Source organism: Scatophagus argus, chromosome 4 (genome assembly GCF_020382885.2).
Source record: "Scatophagus argus isolate fScaArg1 chromosome 4, fScaArg1.pri, whole genome shotgun sequence".
NCBI lineage: Eukaryota > Metazoa > Chordata > Actinopteri > Scatophagidae > Scatophagus > Scatophagus argus.
The window spans coordinates 7,283,832-7,300,007 of NC_058496.1; the positions used below are offsets into that span (position 1 = coordinate 7,283,832).

Genomic DNA, 16,176 nt, shown 5'->3' on the forward strand with positions numbered 1-16,176 from the left:
CCATTACAAGGGTCTGACATGACGTGTGTGTGTGTGTGTGTGTGTGTGTGTGTGTGTGTGTGTGTGTGTGATGGAGAGGACCATCTGAGAAGTGCTGTTTGTTAGCAGCATTCTCTATCACTGTGGCATGTTATTATCTGGTTCAGGCCTATGTTACATCACTCATACTTACACATACACACAGGCACAAACACACACACACACACAGAGAGACAAACACATATTTATCTTGATATTTTTTGTGAGGATCCCATTGAAAGCATAAGACTTAAAGACTTAAAGACACTTAGGAATATATTCTGATTTACTTTCTTAACAAGATTTAGAGGAGAGGACTGGTATCACTTTAATGTCTGTCTGTCAAATATGAAGTTGGAGCAAACACATGGTTAGTTTATACTAGAAACATGGGTAATTTCCTACCAACACAGTAATCAGTATGTAATAGCTTGTTCTTTTATCCATGTAAAATCAGAAATGCAAAAGAATTAATTTGTGATTCATGTACAGGGACTTTTCCTAGCTGGGCATGGTGTCTTCCTGAAGTCTCTGCTTGGTTTGTATGACACCACAACAACAATGACAAGACCCAGCAAAGTCACTGCTCGAAACTGCTCCAGCAAAGTGGTGCCATTTAACAATATTCTCATAGGAGAAATACAAGAATAACAAATCCATGTACTCACTCAACTTTTTCTTTATGTAATTATGGCCTCGGCCAGAAAAAAATTATGATAACTAACACTTGGGGCACTTGGTGGGGGGGCAGCACATGCACATGCAGATCCCTAAGGTCACCACAGAGCCTGATATAAGGCGACCACACGGTGTATTCCAAAATAACAAGCACCCACAGCTTTTTGGTGTGCCAGTAAAATGTGACCACACTGTACTGCCAGCCGGTCCTTTATCCTCATGCAAGCCTCCCTTCCCAGTACCTTGGTATTCCTGAGCAGTGCCAAACTGCATGCCTGACAGTGGAGCACATTTCAGCCAGTGCAGTCAGTCCATGTTAAATGATACATCATATGCTGTATACTTTCACACAGAATCAGCCATTTACATGAATTTCAATTGCAAACACATATAAAACAGTATGATAAATATTCAATAACCCATGGACTTAAAACCTTGGTGCAAACCTTGTATAAACTGATCTGTACCCGTACATTTTATCAGGAAATAAATTGCAGCAGATGCAATGCACCTTTATGCTCGTTTTGGTCGCAAAAATGCAAAGTTGCGCACCATGCAATCAGTCTGTGCCAAAATAACATCTGTAAAATGCAGCTGAAAGTGTCTGTGACCGGTGGTGTTGACCTTTTGCCGCACCCGCAGTGCAACATGTTTAAGAACTACAACTACAGAAACAGACAACTAGTTGACTAATTGAGGTAAATAGTCTTTTGTATGTATACCTGTCTCTCAGACTGTATCAGCTAGGCTTGGAACAGGTCATGCCCTCCCTCCTCGTATTTCTCCTCAGGCCCCTCATTTACTTGGAGCTTTTACCAGCACCTGAGAGCAGATTATTGTTTAGGAGACTTGCAGCAGAACAGGCAGAGTAAGTAGATCTCCTCTGCTCTGCTCTAATCTAATCAAATTGGATGTTTCCAAACACACAGCAGCTGGCTAAAGGCACAGCGATGATACCCTAGGAACAAAGCCCACGCTTGTTGTTGGAGACTCACCTAAGCTTCTCCGATTCCTGCCTCAATTTAGCATTCTCTCCCTAAAGCTTAAGGCTGGAAAACAACAAGAAAGCAATTTAACGGCCTGACACTGTGAGTGTGTGCTTAGCTGGGTATGCGTATTACCCTCAAAACTGTTTATGTCTGTTTGTGGAGCAGATCCTCTATGGGCTGATTGGGGCAAGTCTCCCATGATCCCCACATTCACTCTGTAACAACACAGAAATTCAAACACTGATAGATGTTACTGACACAATAACCATATAAAAATATTGCAGCCCAGTGAAAATAGTACTCCATCCATTATAAACATGCATCACATGTCCAAATATCTACAGAAGTAGACAATAAAACACATCAGTCACCTTGGTGGTTAGTTGAGTCTTGTCATCATCATCATGTAAAATATGTATAATAAACAAGTTAAAGAGTGTAAAATAGCTTTATAGATGTTGGGAGACTGTTGGGTTGTGGTAGATATGTTATACCACTTTCGCATATTATTAAAATATTATTTTTAATTTCTTTGATTATGTGAATGAGATAATGGGGGAAGGACTGATAGCTTTGATATTCTATGTGTACATCAAAAGTAGAGATCACTTCACATCAGTCGGTACTGCAAAGGTCCTTTCATCACGTTGACCTATTCATCTCTCACTTTCATCTTACGCTAACGAGGGGTTCATTAATTTCTAATCAAAAGGATCCCGATTTACTGCAGCTAAGTTGAGGATATTCAGCCCCCTATGCACAGAAAATGGATGGTGTCATCACATTTTGAACAATACATGAGTGTTCAAGGTGAAGGCGAATCTGTATCCAAACATTTCTGGCATTGATTTAATCAGACGTATTAAATTCTATACAGCCGAGAACGGGGTGAAGAAAAAAAGGAGGTGAGGGAGGAAAAGACGGAATGGTATGAAGACTGAAAAGAGAGCTGCTTTGTGTTGAAGCATTGAAAAAACGTCCCTTACACACACACACACACACACACACACACACACACACACACACACACACACATCTGGAAAGAAGACACTATCTCACAGTGTGCTTGTGTGCATGCAGGAATGGCCGTTCCGCCACGTTCCAGATAATTCCACTCACAGGCGGGTCCACACTCTCCCTCTATACTCCTGGCCAGGCTCAACTAACACACCATCGGTCACTCTGGTCTTTGCTTGTGTGGAACTGTCCAGACTTAGTGAAACAGCCGACTGCGCCTGTCTGTCATAGGCTGTTAAACAAGAAATTCTGCCTTGAGACTCTCAATCTGCAGCAGCTGAGAGCCAGTGAAGCAAACCACAAGTTTTATCAGTAAAAAAACATATTCATCCTATCAGCCAAATCACTCTTATTTCTACCCAGTTCTACCTAGACTCTAAACCGTTGAGACATCATATCAAAATAGTCTTGTTATTGTAGCAGCAGAATATCAGAGAAATTCCCCTGAGAAATTGGATTACAAGATGATATGATAATATAATCAAAATCAGAGTTGGTCTGTTATTACTAGTATCCAATTAAGGTAGAGTGTTATCATGTGGTCCCATTTGCCTTCAGCATGAGATGCTGAAAATAGACATGAGGACAACAGGAAAATATGTGTATGGTTAAAACACACAGAAATTTGTGTCTTTACAGAACACAGAATAATAATAATAATAAGTTTCATGGTAAACATTAAAATAAAGTTTGACAGTATCTGCACACAGCAACATACAGTAAACTAATTGTCCATTCTTCCCATTCATTTCAATGCTTTTGAAAGCATGACAGTCCAGGGTGGTCTGCTGGATTGATTGCATTTATTATAAAGATCAATTAAATGATATGGCCAGCATGTATGAGAGTCACAGAAGAACTTCCAACCATGTTTTGCTGTCATGTTGCTGTCAAGTGTTTCGGCTGAACAGCACAGTCTTTTCAACAATGTAGGACAGAGCAGCATGGTGAAACAACAGATCTGGTTAAAACTGCACATTGTTGTTACTGCCCTCCTCCACTCAGCCTGAGCCTGTTACAAACACGACGCATGCCGAACACACAAAGACTCTTCAGATCAAACAAAAGCCCAGGTGCACACACAGGAGGAAAATTATTCAGCTTCAATACTTGACTTGAATCAGAGACAACAAAGGTCTGTATGAGACAAAAGACAGCAGCTTAGAACCTAGTAATCCATCTGTGTCACAGTGCCACCTAGCTTTCAAGTTAAGAATTGCAAAAACATTTTCGGTATTTATAAATCAATAACAAACACTAATGAAACTAATGAACAACTAATGAAAACGTGTTGCTTCACGTCATTCAGTTGGATAACCTAATGCATCCATGTTTGATGGTAAAGAGCAAAATCATTAGGATTACACAGCAAGGTAGAAATCTGTACAATTTAATACATTTTACTACAATATCCCTGTCACACATACTAACTTACTGAGGTTTCACATTCGGGTTTTGTATAGAAACGTGATCCTCCAACTAGTTTGTGACGCTGTTGTTGTATTAGACTGGATCATATCGTAATGGGCCACTTTTATTTTGTTGAACACTTGTCTCTAAAGAGGGGTACAGATGTGTATTTTACTACCCAACACACACCTTTACAAGTTAACTTGCCAGAGCACTGAGTGGCCACAGACACACACACACACACAAAAAAAAACAACCATGACGCAGGGCTGAGAGTGTGAATAACTGAAACAAACATTCATGAGACCTGCAGAACACCTACAGACACAGAGTGACTCACACAGAGCTCATGTTCCCCGTCTTGCCCTCTGCACACTTGTCCATTTGTCTTTGGTAATAAACTTACAATGTTTTGGAGTAAATTAATTACTAATAAATGAGCCAATTCAATTTGAGGCTTGACAGCAATATTACACATAGGTCAGGAAAACACCTCAGCTTAATTTGTGTACATTTATGTTTAGTTGCGCACACACACGCACACAAACACAACATGCCCGGCCTCCCATTGGACACAGACATTTGCTGAACCGCAAAATGTTAAATAAACCAATGGAGGAATTCCACTGAGTCAACACAGCCAGTGGAAGTGGAGAGCTCACTCTATGTGTGTGTGTGTGTGTGTGTGTGTGTGTGCTGGGAGCAGAACAGAGTGGTGTCTGTCACAGGGCAGTCCTGAGTAAACACGCACACATACACCTACCTGGCCCTGGAATGCACAGAATCCAGCTGCTATGGCAACAGAAACCCGATGGTAAAACTCATTTTAATACCTTCTCCCTCTCTCTCTCTCTCTCTCTCTCTCACACACACACGTGCACAGACACACACGCACACACACAGATGACCTCCAGATTTCATTGGGATGATGCAATGATTCCTGTTGTACTATTCCTGTACTTTATTGTTCCTGAGAGGGAACTCGTTTCGGACTCATTGCACAGCTGATCTGTCATGATCAACAATAAAACTACAGAAAAGTCAATAGATCAACCCACCATCAGATGAATATTGCCACCCATTCACACTGAATGACAATACAGAACACAGTCAAGCACACATCCATAACCCTTTGTCCCAGCATCAGGACCATGAAACTCAAGCAGCTACTAGAAAGCTATCATTCATTTTTTTTATTGACACCTGTCCTCACTTATATTTTTTTGTTAAATAGGCCTATTTAGCAGTAACAACAATGAAATTCTGTACAGTTTTCATGTACAGTAAATTGTAATTGTATAGTAATTGCAATGTTGAATTATTCAGTGTACTGTAGCCAAACCAGTTCTGAACAGTTGGGATATAACTTTATGTTGGTTGTAATAGTATAACAGACATTTTGCACATACATTTTGACCTGTCATAGCACAGGTGGAACTACTAATAAAAATGAATGATGGTCTCAGCAGTTAATCAACGCAGTTACAAATGTGTGTGTCAAGTTGTCTATGTCTACGAAAAGGTCCATTCTGTTGAAACACTCTCAACTTTACCACTGGGTGGTAGTAAATGGTCCACTACTGTACAAATTATGCTAAAAATAATACTACGTGTTTTGTTCTTCCATTTCATTAAAAGTCTACGCTCAAGCTAATATAGCTCCCGTTTAATCCTGTATGCTGTCCTCCAGGCCATAGACATAATGAAGAGTCTACGTCTATGCTCCAGGCGGCATATGCGTGTATGTCAAAATGACGTCAAACGTACAACAGAAGTGACGTTTTTTCCATTTCCCCCGAACTTCCGCCTTGCACGTGTGTTTACTAAAAATGTGGACAGCAGAGCCTAAGAAGTAATAATATCCTCAAAGCGTTAATTGTTTGTTTGTGTGCTGGTTAAAATATGGGGAAGCTGAATGTCGTGGTGTTGCGATACCTATCTCGAGATGACTTCCGTGTCCTCACAGCGGTAAGTAGTGACTAGCTTACTTAGCCTGTGCTAGGCTAGCTCTGGTCGGTTTGTCATCATAGCATTTAACCCGACGTGAGCAAATGTTACAGCTCGTACATCAAACAGTTTAGTCAGCAGCTAATCAAAAAGTTGCTGGCTGTGTCACCCCTGCAGCGGGTGAAATAAAGTTAGTGTTGTCACTGAAGCGAGATGAGCGTTAATTAGCAAAACGTGAACCATCAGTTATAAAGCGTGTTGTGTGAATATGTGGACACGTTTGGTATTACCAACAACAGCGAGCTATAGTTCAATGTACTGTATTATATTCGTAATGAGAACTTGATGAACCGATGGCCTCTTTTCTGTTGGGTTGAAGTCTGTTTCCTTATCGTTTTGTGTTTTTCCTCCATACTATGAAGCACAGGTTCATTAATATTTTCAATGCTATCTTATATCTCACGCAAGTGTGTACGCTGAAATGGGAATAGGTTGATGTTATCATTTTTCTTGTCCGTACTGGACCTCGAAGGGATTCCTTCCAAAAACGATTTAATTCAGTGATCCTCATTTTTGCCAGAATTTATTGCAAAGTTGAGCTCAAGCTCATATGAGGTTTCAGCATTCGGGTCAAGTCAAACAAGTACTTATCTTCCAAAGTCACAGTCTTCTCAGTGTGAGATTCCCTGTTTGTGTTTCCAGACACCGTTTGCTTGCTGAGCTGCATAGTAAGACAAAGAGGGAACTCAGATGCCAAATAATATTACTATTACACAAATCTCAGACTATGTTCTCATCAAGCGATGCCAGTTTCATGTCATTTTATCTTTCATTTGGCAGCAATTCTAAACATGTGGCTGCAAGCAGGCTTGCATTTCAGCACGCTAATGATCAAGGTTCTCCTGTGAACTTCCCCTCACGCAGGTTGAAATGGGGATGAAGAACCATGAGATTGTTCCAGTAAGTCTCCTGTCCTCCATCGCTAGCCTCAAACACGGCGGCTGCAACAAGATACTCAGAGAGCTCGTCAAACACAAACTCGTGGCCTATGAACGCACCAAGAGTATGAAAACACACAGTCTGCTTGTTGAACCTCACTAGTTCTGACAGAGATGATATATATAAGTAATTTTTCCAATACGGTGTGTGTACATTGATTTCAGCTGTGCAGGGCTACAGGTTGAATTACGGAGGATATGACTACTTGGCTCTGAAGACCTTGTGCTCCAGAGAAGTGATCATTTCAGTTGGCAACCAGATGGGTGTGGGTAAAGAATCAGGTAAGAAAGAAAATCACATGCATTGTGTACATACACTGTATAGTAGCTGCATACATGTACGTGTATGTATATCATAATGTGGTAGCAGATTCAGGTGTTAAAACTTTAATTCCTACTAAAACATTTGTGAATAGTAGACATATTCATGTAAATTAAATCTGTTCTCTGTCAGGTTTCCAGGTTGCTCAACCATGATCAAAACGCCTGATGTGCTCATGTTGATGGAAATATTTCTTTGTGTTCACCTCCTGTAGATATATACGTCGTGGCAAGTCCAAACGGGGAGCAGTATGCTCTGAAGCTTCACAGATTGGGTCGCACCTCCTTCAGGAATCTGAAGAACAAGAGAGATTACCACAAACACAGGAAGAACATTTCATGGCTCTACCTCTCTCGCCTTTCTGCCATGAAGGAGTTTGCCTATATGAAGGTAATTGGACAAATCAGAGGAAGTATGTTAGTCATGTGGAATAGAAAGAAAATGTCACACAGTTCATAAGATGTGCCATAGGGATTGAGTTTTGTGTGGTACATTTTTTAATCATCTTCTCATTTGTCAGGCATTGTATGATCGGGGTTTTCCTGTTCCTAAACCTGTGGACTATAACAGACATGCTGTAGTCATGGAGCTCATCAATGGATATCCACTGTATGTAAATCAGCCATCCTTCTTACTTGCTTTATGTATATCATGCTAATAATAATGATAATACACTCCTCCTAAGCTGTTTCTTAAAGAAAGTGTGTATTTTCTCTCTCTCTCTCTCTCTCTCTCTCAGGTGTCAAGTGCATGAGCTACAGGATCCATCAGCCCTGTACAGCGAGTTCATGGATCTCATAGTGAAACTGGCCAATCATGGTTTGATTCATGGCGACTTCAACGAGTTCAACCTTATGTTGGACGACCAGGACCACATAACTATGATTGACTTCCCTCAGATGGTGTCCACCTCACATCCAAATGCTGAGTGGTTCGTTTTCCGTTTATAAAATTGAAAATGATTGAACACTTAAAATGAATAAGCAAACAGTAAAGTTCCATTATTATTTTGTTTACAGGTATTTTGACAGAGATGTCAAATGCATCAGAGATTTCTTTGCAAAACGATTCAGTTACGAGAGCGAGCTCTTCCCAACCTTCAAAGACATCAGGTGACTGCTCATTGAAGTTTTGGTTGGTCCTCTCTGCTCCTTGTTATGAAATTCAAGTACTTAATTTTATTTACTTGTGCCCCAACATTTAAAAAAAATAACATTTTGTATTGTTATTTATTTTCTGCATTGTAATGTAATTCAGAGATAAAAAGAAATGCTCACCTGATGTTTTGCTGTCACTGTTTATTCCTACAGGCGATCTCATTCTCTAGATGTTGAAGTCTCTGCTAGCGGCTTCACCAAAGATATGGAGAGAGACAGTGCATTGCTGCATCCAGCTGGACCTGAGAGCGAGGAAGACGATGAAGGAGAGGGCGATGACGAAGAGGGAACACATGAGGTAGTTGAAAAAGAAGAAGAAGAGAGCTTAGATATGGAGGAATATAAGCATGCGATGCTGGAACTGGAAGGTCTGAAAGTCAGCGACCCGCATTCAGACGTACAAGATAAGAACAACGAGAGTGAAAAAAGGGAAGAACAAAAAGAGACTGAGATGGTACCTACTGCTAGAAGTGAAGAAGAGGAAGAGAAGGACTTGGATGAAGAGTTGAATGAGGCAGAGGATGAGTGTCCAGAGTTGGCAGACCTTTCAACCACTAACAAAGAGTTCAAACCCTTCAGGTAAACACATCGGAAAGCTAAATGAATCCAATATCCATTAATACAAGTGTCTGATAATATGAGACATTTGTAAAAAGAAAATAAATAAATAAAAAAGGGTTAAGCTACAGTGAATTTGTGTGTTTTGTTATTAAAAAAAGCAGCAAATGACCTTTTTCTTGTGTGTTTTCTCCTGCAGAGACTCAGAAAGCCTTCTGCATGTGGCAGAACACAGGAGGATGAGGACAGACAGTGAGGCCACAATGGGCAGCATAGGGAGCTGCTCTACCATACCACCAGTAAGTAAAACACACACACAGCTGTCTGCACTGTATCATACAAGGTTCAAGGTGACAGCAATGGACATTAATACTATTACAAAATAAAAATTTTCTAACTGACAAGTTTGACAAATCACACGTCACCAGACTTTGTTGCACAGTTTAGGCCAGAAACTCCAATAGCCTGTAGGTGTTGCTAAAGAGCTTACATGGGTTTGCTATTTGTCAAAGAATATGACGGGTGAATTTTAGCAGACACGGCATGTCTACATAGTGTTGTGTCTGCCTTTGCAGAGACAGACAGCACATTCGTTTGTCTGTAGTACCTGCTGTCGTTGTTTTTGTGTGTCCTGTAGGAGGTGGTCCGTCAGAAGGTACGGAGGCAGCTCACCAAACAGCAGAAGGCGGCACAGAGGAGACGTCTGCAGAAGGGAGAGGCCAACTTGGTGACCAAATCGAGGAGAGAGAACCAAAATAACATCAAGTCTAGCATGGAGAGCGCCTCCTTCTGGGGATGAATGGGACTGCAATGATGGATGGACAGAATTTTTCAACATGCCTTTTGTTCAGTTAATGTTCATGCTGTGCGATTCTTTTGCTCTCTTGTCTGGAGACTTGAAAGCATGTGCAAGTTGAGTTGGGAAAAACTCAACTGTTCCGTACTATCCTGGAGAATACACACATGAAGAATAATAAAACTTCTAACATTTTTTTGAACTGCAGTGGACTATCATGTTCAGAATACGTTCTTATGTAAATATCGACTGCACATCACAGTGAAGTCATATGATTAACAATCAAACAATTTAATGCTCTAAACATGTTTGCTAGCCAAGTTAGCACATTCATTTAATACATACTCTCATGTCAGCCTACACAAAGGCTATTAAATAAGTAACCTAATGAGTAATTTTTTTTGTTCTAGCTTCAAGTTCATTGTAGGTGTGGGTATGTTGGTTCAGAGTGAATAATGTGGGTTTTTAAGTCTCAAACAGAATGCAAGTTCGTGGAGAGCTTTAATATATGCAACACTTGTGGTTCAAAGGTCTCCAACTATTATGCTAATTAGAATAGACTGCTACTTCCATCCTCCTGGCAACCAATCAAAAAAAGTAGAGACTGACTCAAGCATGTGGGAATATACATGCTTTAGAATACATCGATACATTCAGCATTGAAAAGGTACCGAATGTAAAACCCTTCTATGTCACACTGACACGACTCGATACGGAGAGAGCGGGAGGACTTGGGAGCTAAGAAACCATTTCTTTCTCAGAATTTGGTTCATTTATGTGTAAGAGGCTTTCAGCGAGCGGGTGAATTCAGACTTGAACAATGGCCATTCATATTGAAGTGGGTGAATGGAGCTCAGACCCTGAGCTCTGTGGCCTCAACTTAGTGTGTCAAGTCAAAAGTGTCCCACCCCCACTCATTTTAGACCCTGCATGGTGGGAAGGACTGTCCCTAAGATGCTGAATACTGAGGGTACTTAATATAACAAGAAAGATTAAGTAATATACCAGAACTTCTTTTCAATTTATTCCTGTTCCTCCGCGATGGTGCCATCTGTGGTTTAACCTGCCAACCTTGTGCAGGACTAACTGTCCGTCTCTGTTCAGGGATTAACCAGCTGCACAGCCCGAGGGGAGGGGCTCGACATTCCAGCTCTGCACCTCTGTGTGTGTGCGTGTGTGTAGAAAGAGTGAGGGGCCCTTTGAGCTAATTGGCAGCAAGGGTGACAAAGGTGGTCCACTTCAAAAGAGAAACCCTGGTGAGATGTTCGCACAGAGGAGGAGGAGGAGGAGGGCAGAAAGGGACTTTACGAGGTGGGGAAAAGGAGTTTTTGGATTTTGAGTTTATTTCTTATGATGTTCCCATTCTGAGCTGCAGTGATAGTGGTGGTTGCTCATTTCTTAGTCCATGAGTGCCGTTTAGATGGACCATTTTGAGGAGAAAAGTGGACGTAAACAGTGGATGAAGATGGAGGACAGCATCATGTCATACCTGTCACAGAGTGAGACAGACACCAGTCCAAAAGACTGTGAGTAATGGAGGAACTCGATGTCAGTTTCAATAGGAAACAGACACATCTTTGTTTTAGACCTGAGAATCAAACTCTTTCAATTGTTACAACTTAATTCTAGTGTTTACCTGGCAATGATGCATTCGAGTAAAACCTAAAGCAATTAAGTGTTTTCATAGAACTTTGTTATGTTTCCTGTAAAGTAAGCATCCAACAAGTGTCAGTCAAATCGTCGGGCTGCAGTGGATTGTTTGGCACTCAGCAAGGGACACAGGAAATGTTTAACTCGTTTCAGGGTCAGAAAACGCTCAGATGGTTAGAAGAAGTGCTGATTTGTGTAAGTTATGGGAAGGTGCTGAGATCTCCTGATTCTACTTAAAATAAACACAGCCTGAGAATGCTAATGTACATACATCTGGTTTGTGTATTTAACAGCTCACATATTCGTCCAGGTTTTCTCAGGGTGAGGCTAAAAGAAACATTTAACTTCTGATGATGAACGCTTGTTTTACATATTAAAAGTCATTGATGAACTGCATTAATTTACACTCCAACTGTTTATAATTTTGGTACTGTCAGTCTTCATTTTGATATTCATCCTTTATTCCATGTATGCAGTAAATGTAGTGGCCATGCTCCATAACTTCTGGGAGCAGAAGCAGATGAGCCAATCAAATGGCTCCTCCAGTGAGTCTGATGGGGATGCAGACGTCCAGAAAAAGAGCTTGCTGCTATATGAATCTGCTCCTTCCCCTGGTCCCCCATACGTCTGCTATGTCACCCTGCCTGGAGGAAGCTGCTTTGGCAACTATAAGGTGCGGTTATCTTGTCAGTGCAGTCTGGCAGGATTGTTTCCCTTTTAGTCAATCTAATGTGGCTGCACTCTGTCAATGAGAACTTCCATCAGTTAATCTTTATGTGAAGTTGGAATTATCACCATTATGTAGTGAGCACATACACTTGACCAAACTTTAGCTAACAGAGTTTCTCAACTATATAATGCAGGTGATGTTTATGTCTTTGCAAACACACTAATCAACTTTTTATTCCATATAAATGGCTAGTATTGTTTCAGATTATCTATTAATTGCTGCACATACATGGAATAGTAGTTTTTATTATGCAAATGCTTCATTTCATTTTAGTGCAGTGGCAAAAAGCAACAAGCAACTTGAACAGCAACAACTTGAAGTACATTCAGTGGAGATAAACACACAGAAACACACACTTTCAAAGTTGTTTTAAACTGATGTCATTCTGTTTAAATCCCACAGTGTCTCTCAATGGGCTCATTGTGACCCAGACAGCAGCATGTAGCTCAGAGGATGCATGTGATTGGTTATCTGTGAAAGCCTCTAATGTCCCAATCCCACTTGTGATTTGAGGTCTGATCCCATGATTAGCTGTAATGAAGTGTAAAATCGACAAAATGGAACCAGTGGGCACTTGTTTACTGACAGAAGTTGATTCAAGTCAACACATAACAGTTGCAGATCTTTACCCCGTCTTTTTGCACTCATCATCATGAGTTCATCATGACCTCATCCTCAGGTGTGCAACAGCCAGGCAGAGGCTCGGAGGGATGCAGCTCGCGTGGCTCTGATGAACTCCCTTGTGAATGAGTTGCCGTGTCGGCGCATCAGCCCTCAGTTCATCACTCAGAGTTTGCAGCAGGCAGCCACAAACAGTGCTGTGAGTGTGAGCCAGTGAGAACACACAGTGTGACATCCTGTTACAAGGCAGACTGTAGAAACATGACTCCATGACAAAGAGATAATGTTTAGCCCTCCTGCCTGAATATTCACCTGCACTATTGCCTCTGTACAGGTCTCTATTGAAGACGCATGTGATTCAAGCACCAGTATAGGAACCTATAGTTTGCTTCTCCACTCCTACATAGGAAAGACCATGCTGGAGTTCCAGGTAAAACAGAAAGCCAAATGCTCTTTTCTTGTGACTGTGCTCATAAATCATGTGGGAGTCATGTGGTGATTGTGTGATTTCTGATCTATCTAAGCATTCAGACCTTCTGAAGTTCTTCTTTATGCATAGGGATTTAAAATAATGTATTTATAATTAGACATTTTACACAATTAGACATTATTAAGCCAAACATAACAAAAATCAGGGTGGTAATTCCACCCTCTGTTGTTATCATTACACCCATATTTATTCTCCATTCATTTCAGTCTGAATTAGACCCAAGAAGGGAGTCATGATATGAAACACCTAATATTTCTACCTTTGTGTAAATAAACATACGTCTGCACATACGTCTGAGTGCTATTAGCTGGAGGAAATTGGCTCATTATCATTCCTGCTAACGCATGGCTCATATAGATGAAGCTCTTCCAAGTAATACACACACACCATATGTGTGCACATTTACACACACACAGACTATCAAATGTATTCATGCTCATACATTCAAATCTCTACACACACAGCATACCATATGGTATACAGCTGCCAAAGTTCAGTGTATTTTATACATACAGACTGTGCAGGAGGTGTCGGATATATTTGGCAATCAGGCAGATAAGCAAGCAGCGTAGGGGAGCTTCACAGTGGGAAACAGAGTAAACAAGCCGTGAGCTACAACATGGACTTCAACCCCTGACGACTTACATGTCATATCAACCATCTGTGCCTCATTAAGTCACTTTCAGCTAATCTATACACTCTCACTGTTCAACACTAATGTCACTGGCTCTTAACACGTCGCAGCTGTTCAGCCAGACCTACCTAGTGTGTGCAATACATTACAGTATCTTTTCAAACCAATCATCCACAGTTTAGGTGTGGGTTCAGGAAATATCTACATAATATGTTATCGTTGTCAGGTGTTTATTGTAGTTGGGTTTATTATTCAAGTCGTTACTAATTGGGTTACACAAGACTTTGTCTCTCTGTCTCATTCTTATCCACTTTTTCACCTCTTTTTCTCTCTGTAGGAGATGATGACAGTTTTTCAGTTGTTACACTGGAACGGGACGCTGAAGGTTCTGAGGGAAAGACGGTGTTCTCGACAGGTACGGGCCTCAACAAGGACACAGCTCATTCCTTGATAAAGAATCAGTATCTCTGCTGCTACACAATGATGATGATGCTTATTTTCTTTCATCTTCCTCAGAGTGTGATCACCTATTATTCTCAGCGAGGACTTGATGAGTACATGCGCAGCAGCTTGGCTCTGGATTGGCTTGGACGAGAGCAGAGGTCATCTGGGCGACTGGGGGAGGAGCTGCAGGTAGCGCAGAGGGAGCTGGTGTTGACCCGGCGTCGAGGCATAGAGTTGCGCTTCTACAAGGAAAAGATGGAGATCCTCAGCTTGGCTCTGAGTCAAACTTATGTTCACCACACACCTGAGACACTCAGCCAGGAGCCAAGTCACACATGCGAGCAGGAACACCTTCCTTTACACACATTATACAGCCGGGACACAGAAGTCCAGATAACCTCACCCTGCAGTTCGTCACCAGCCCTCCATATAAACACAGAGCAAACAGTCTGTCAGAACTCTGGAACACATGTGCCCTCCAACAGTCCCTCACCATGCTCACAGCAGACTTTTGTGCCTTTAAATAACTTTGAATAGACTGAACCAGAAGCTCTGTGAATGAGCTAAAGTCTGCCACTCGAAATTAGATTTTTGTGCCCTTTTTGCGAGAATGGAGCATTTCAAGCCTGGTCATGGTCTTCAGGATTGTGTAATGAGTTCTGTAATTCTGAGAGCTACAAACATTGTGTAAACATTATTAACACTCTTGTGACTATAGAACTAAGACCTAAAGATGTGTGTGCTGTATTTGCAATCTCAAATAATACAGCATTCATATGATTTAAATCAATTAGCTGGAAAAGTATTTGAACTGTAGCTGTAGCCTTCTCTCTGTTTTCTCTGAAGGACATTCCACCTTACCGCCTTAGCTTTTGTTCAATTACGTTGTCTTTTTAAGGGGTGTTTTATATACGTAAGGTCACTTAAAATGCATGTATTTTAAAACTATTTGAATTATTTAGCCTCACTGTTCTTCTCTCCATCACTGTTGAGCATGTCATCTTGTGGAACAGTTTCAGACTTATGGAGATGACTCGTCAGGGCGATTCAGTGTGCTGACTGACTGCGTGACAGGCTGGATGACAGGCTGCAGGATGCTTTGAAAAAGAGAGTCTGCTATGAGTGTGACATGAATTTAATTGATAGTGTCAGAGAGCAGCTGGATATGAAATACAGTCTGGTTTGTATATACTAAACAAGGAGATCAGTATATGATAGAATATGACTGATTAAGTCAATTACAGCTATAATTATAAGAGCCAGCACTTACTATGTGCTTCATGTTAAAATCCTTACCCAGAGCATTCAGTTGTCTTTTGTAAAGGGAAAATGTTCATTAAAATGTATGTAATATACATATTGTAAATACATTTTTTTACATTCATATGAACTCTGTTGGAAATGGTAACAAACTTTTTGAAGTGTAATCTGTTATGTGTCTGAGAAGATATTAATTCTAACTACTTCAAATCATGTCAAGTTTGGTTTTTACTGTAACTTCAGTTGTTTACAGTAGTACAATGCACAGTGAATGGTGCAACATTTCTCTTGGGGATTTAGGGGTTATTTTTCTTCACCTTGGTTGATATCAGAATGAACCACGACACCAGATTGCATAATTAGATTACCTTTTAAGGTCTTTTACCAAATCTGAATGGGGGAAAACTGGTTTAAGATAGAAACACAAATTTTTCTCTCTTTGATGTTCTTATTGCTG

At 40.8% G+C, this 16,176-nt stretch overlaps 2 protein-coding genes across 2 annotated transcripts; both read left to right on the plus strand.

The window, feature by feature from the left end:
- The first annotated feature begins 5,878 nt into the window (after window positions 1-5,878).
- Window positions 5,879-10,077, plus strand: riok2 (RIO kinase 2 (yeast)). Its single transcript, XM_046387253.1, has 10 exons — window positions 5,879-6,080; window positions 6,984-7,122; window positions 7,223-7,339; window positions 7,594-7,769; window positions 7,900-7,988; window positions 8,119-8,310; window positions 8,399-8,491; window positions 8,690-9,115; window positions 9,294-9,393; window positions 9,732-10,077. Exons 1-10 carry the CDS (start codon window positions 6,015-6,017, stop codon window positions 9,891-9,893), a joined length of 1,560 nt encoding a protein of 519 aa, XP_046243209.1. The 5' UTR covers window positions 5,879-6,014; the 3' UTR covers window positions 9,894-10,077.
- Window positions 10,078-10,215: 138 nt separating this feature from the next.
- On the plus strand, window positions 10,216-16,079 carry LOC124058236 (protein limb expression 1-like). The gene is made up of 7 exons (XM_046387254.1): window positions 10,216-11,201; window positions 11,293-11,416; window positions 12,017-12,213; window positions 12,950-13,090; window positions 13,226-13,321; window positions 14,353-14,430; window positions 14,532-16,079. Exons 2-7 carry the CDS (start codon window positions 11,311-11,313, stop codon window positions 14,994-14,996), a joined length of 1,083 nt encoding a protein of 360 aa, XP_046243210.1. The 5' UTR covers window positions 10,216-11,201; window positions 11,293-11,310; the 3' UTR covers window positions 14,997-16,079.
- The last annotated feature ends 97 nt before the right edge of the window (window positions 16,080-16,176 follow it).

Excerpts from the sequence above, each read along its gene's own strand:
- LOC124058236 (XM_046387254.1), top strand. The coding sequence starts at position 11,311 with ATGGACCATTTTGAGGAGAAAAGTGGACGTAAACAGTGGATGAAGATG. Across the intron at positions 12,214-12,949 it reads GCTGCTTTGGCAACTATAAG|GTGTGCAACAGCCAGGCAGA; the intron begins GTGCGGTTATCT and ends CCTCATCCTCAG. Across the intron at positions 13,322-14,352 it reads AGACCATGCTGGAGTTCCAG|GAGATGATGACAGTTTTTCA; the intron begins GTAAAACAGAAA and ends TTCTCTCTGTAG.
- riok2 (XM_046387253.1), top strand. The coding sequence starts at position 6,015 with ATGGGGAAGCTGAATGTCGTGGTGTTGCGATACCTATCTCGAGATGAC. Across the intron at positions 7,123-7,222 it reads GGCCTATGAACGCACCAAGA|CTGTGCAGGGCTACAGGTTG; the intron begins GTATGAAAACAC and ends CATTGATTTCAG. Across the intron at positions 7,989-8,118 it reads CTCATCAATGGATATCCACT|GTGTCAAGTGCATGAGCTAC; the intron begins GTATGTAAATCA and ends TCTCTCTCTCAG.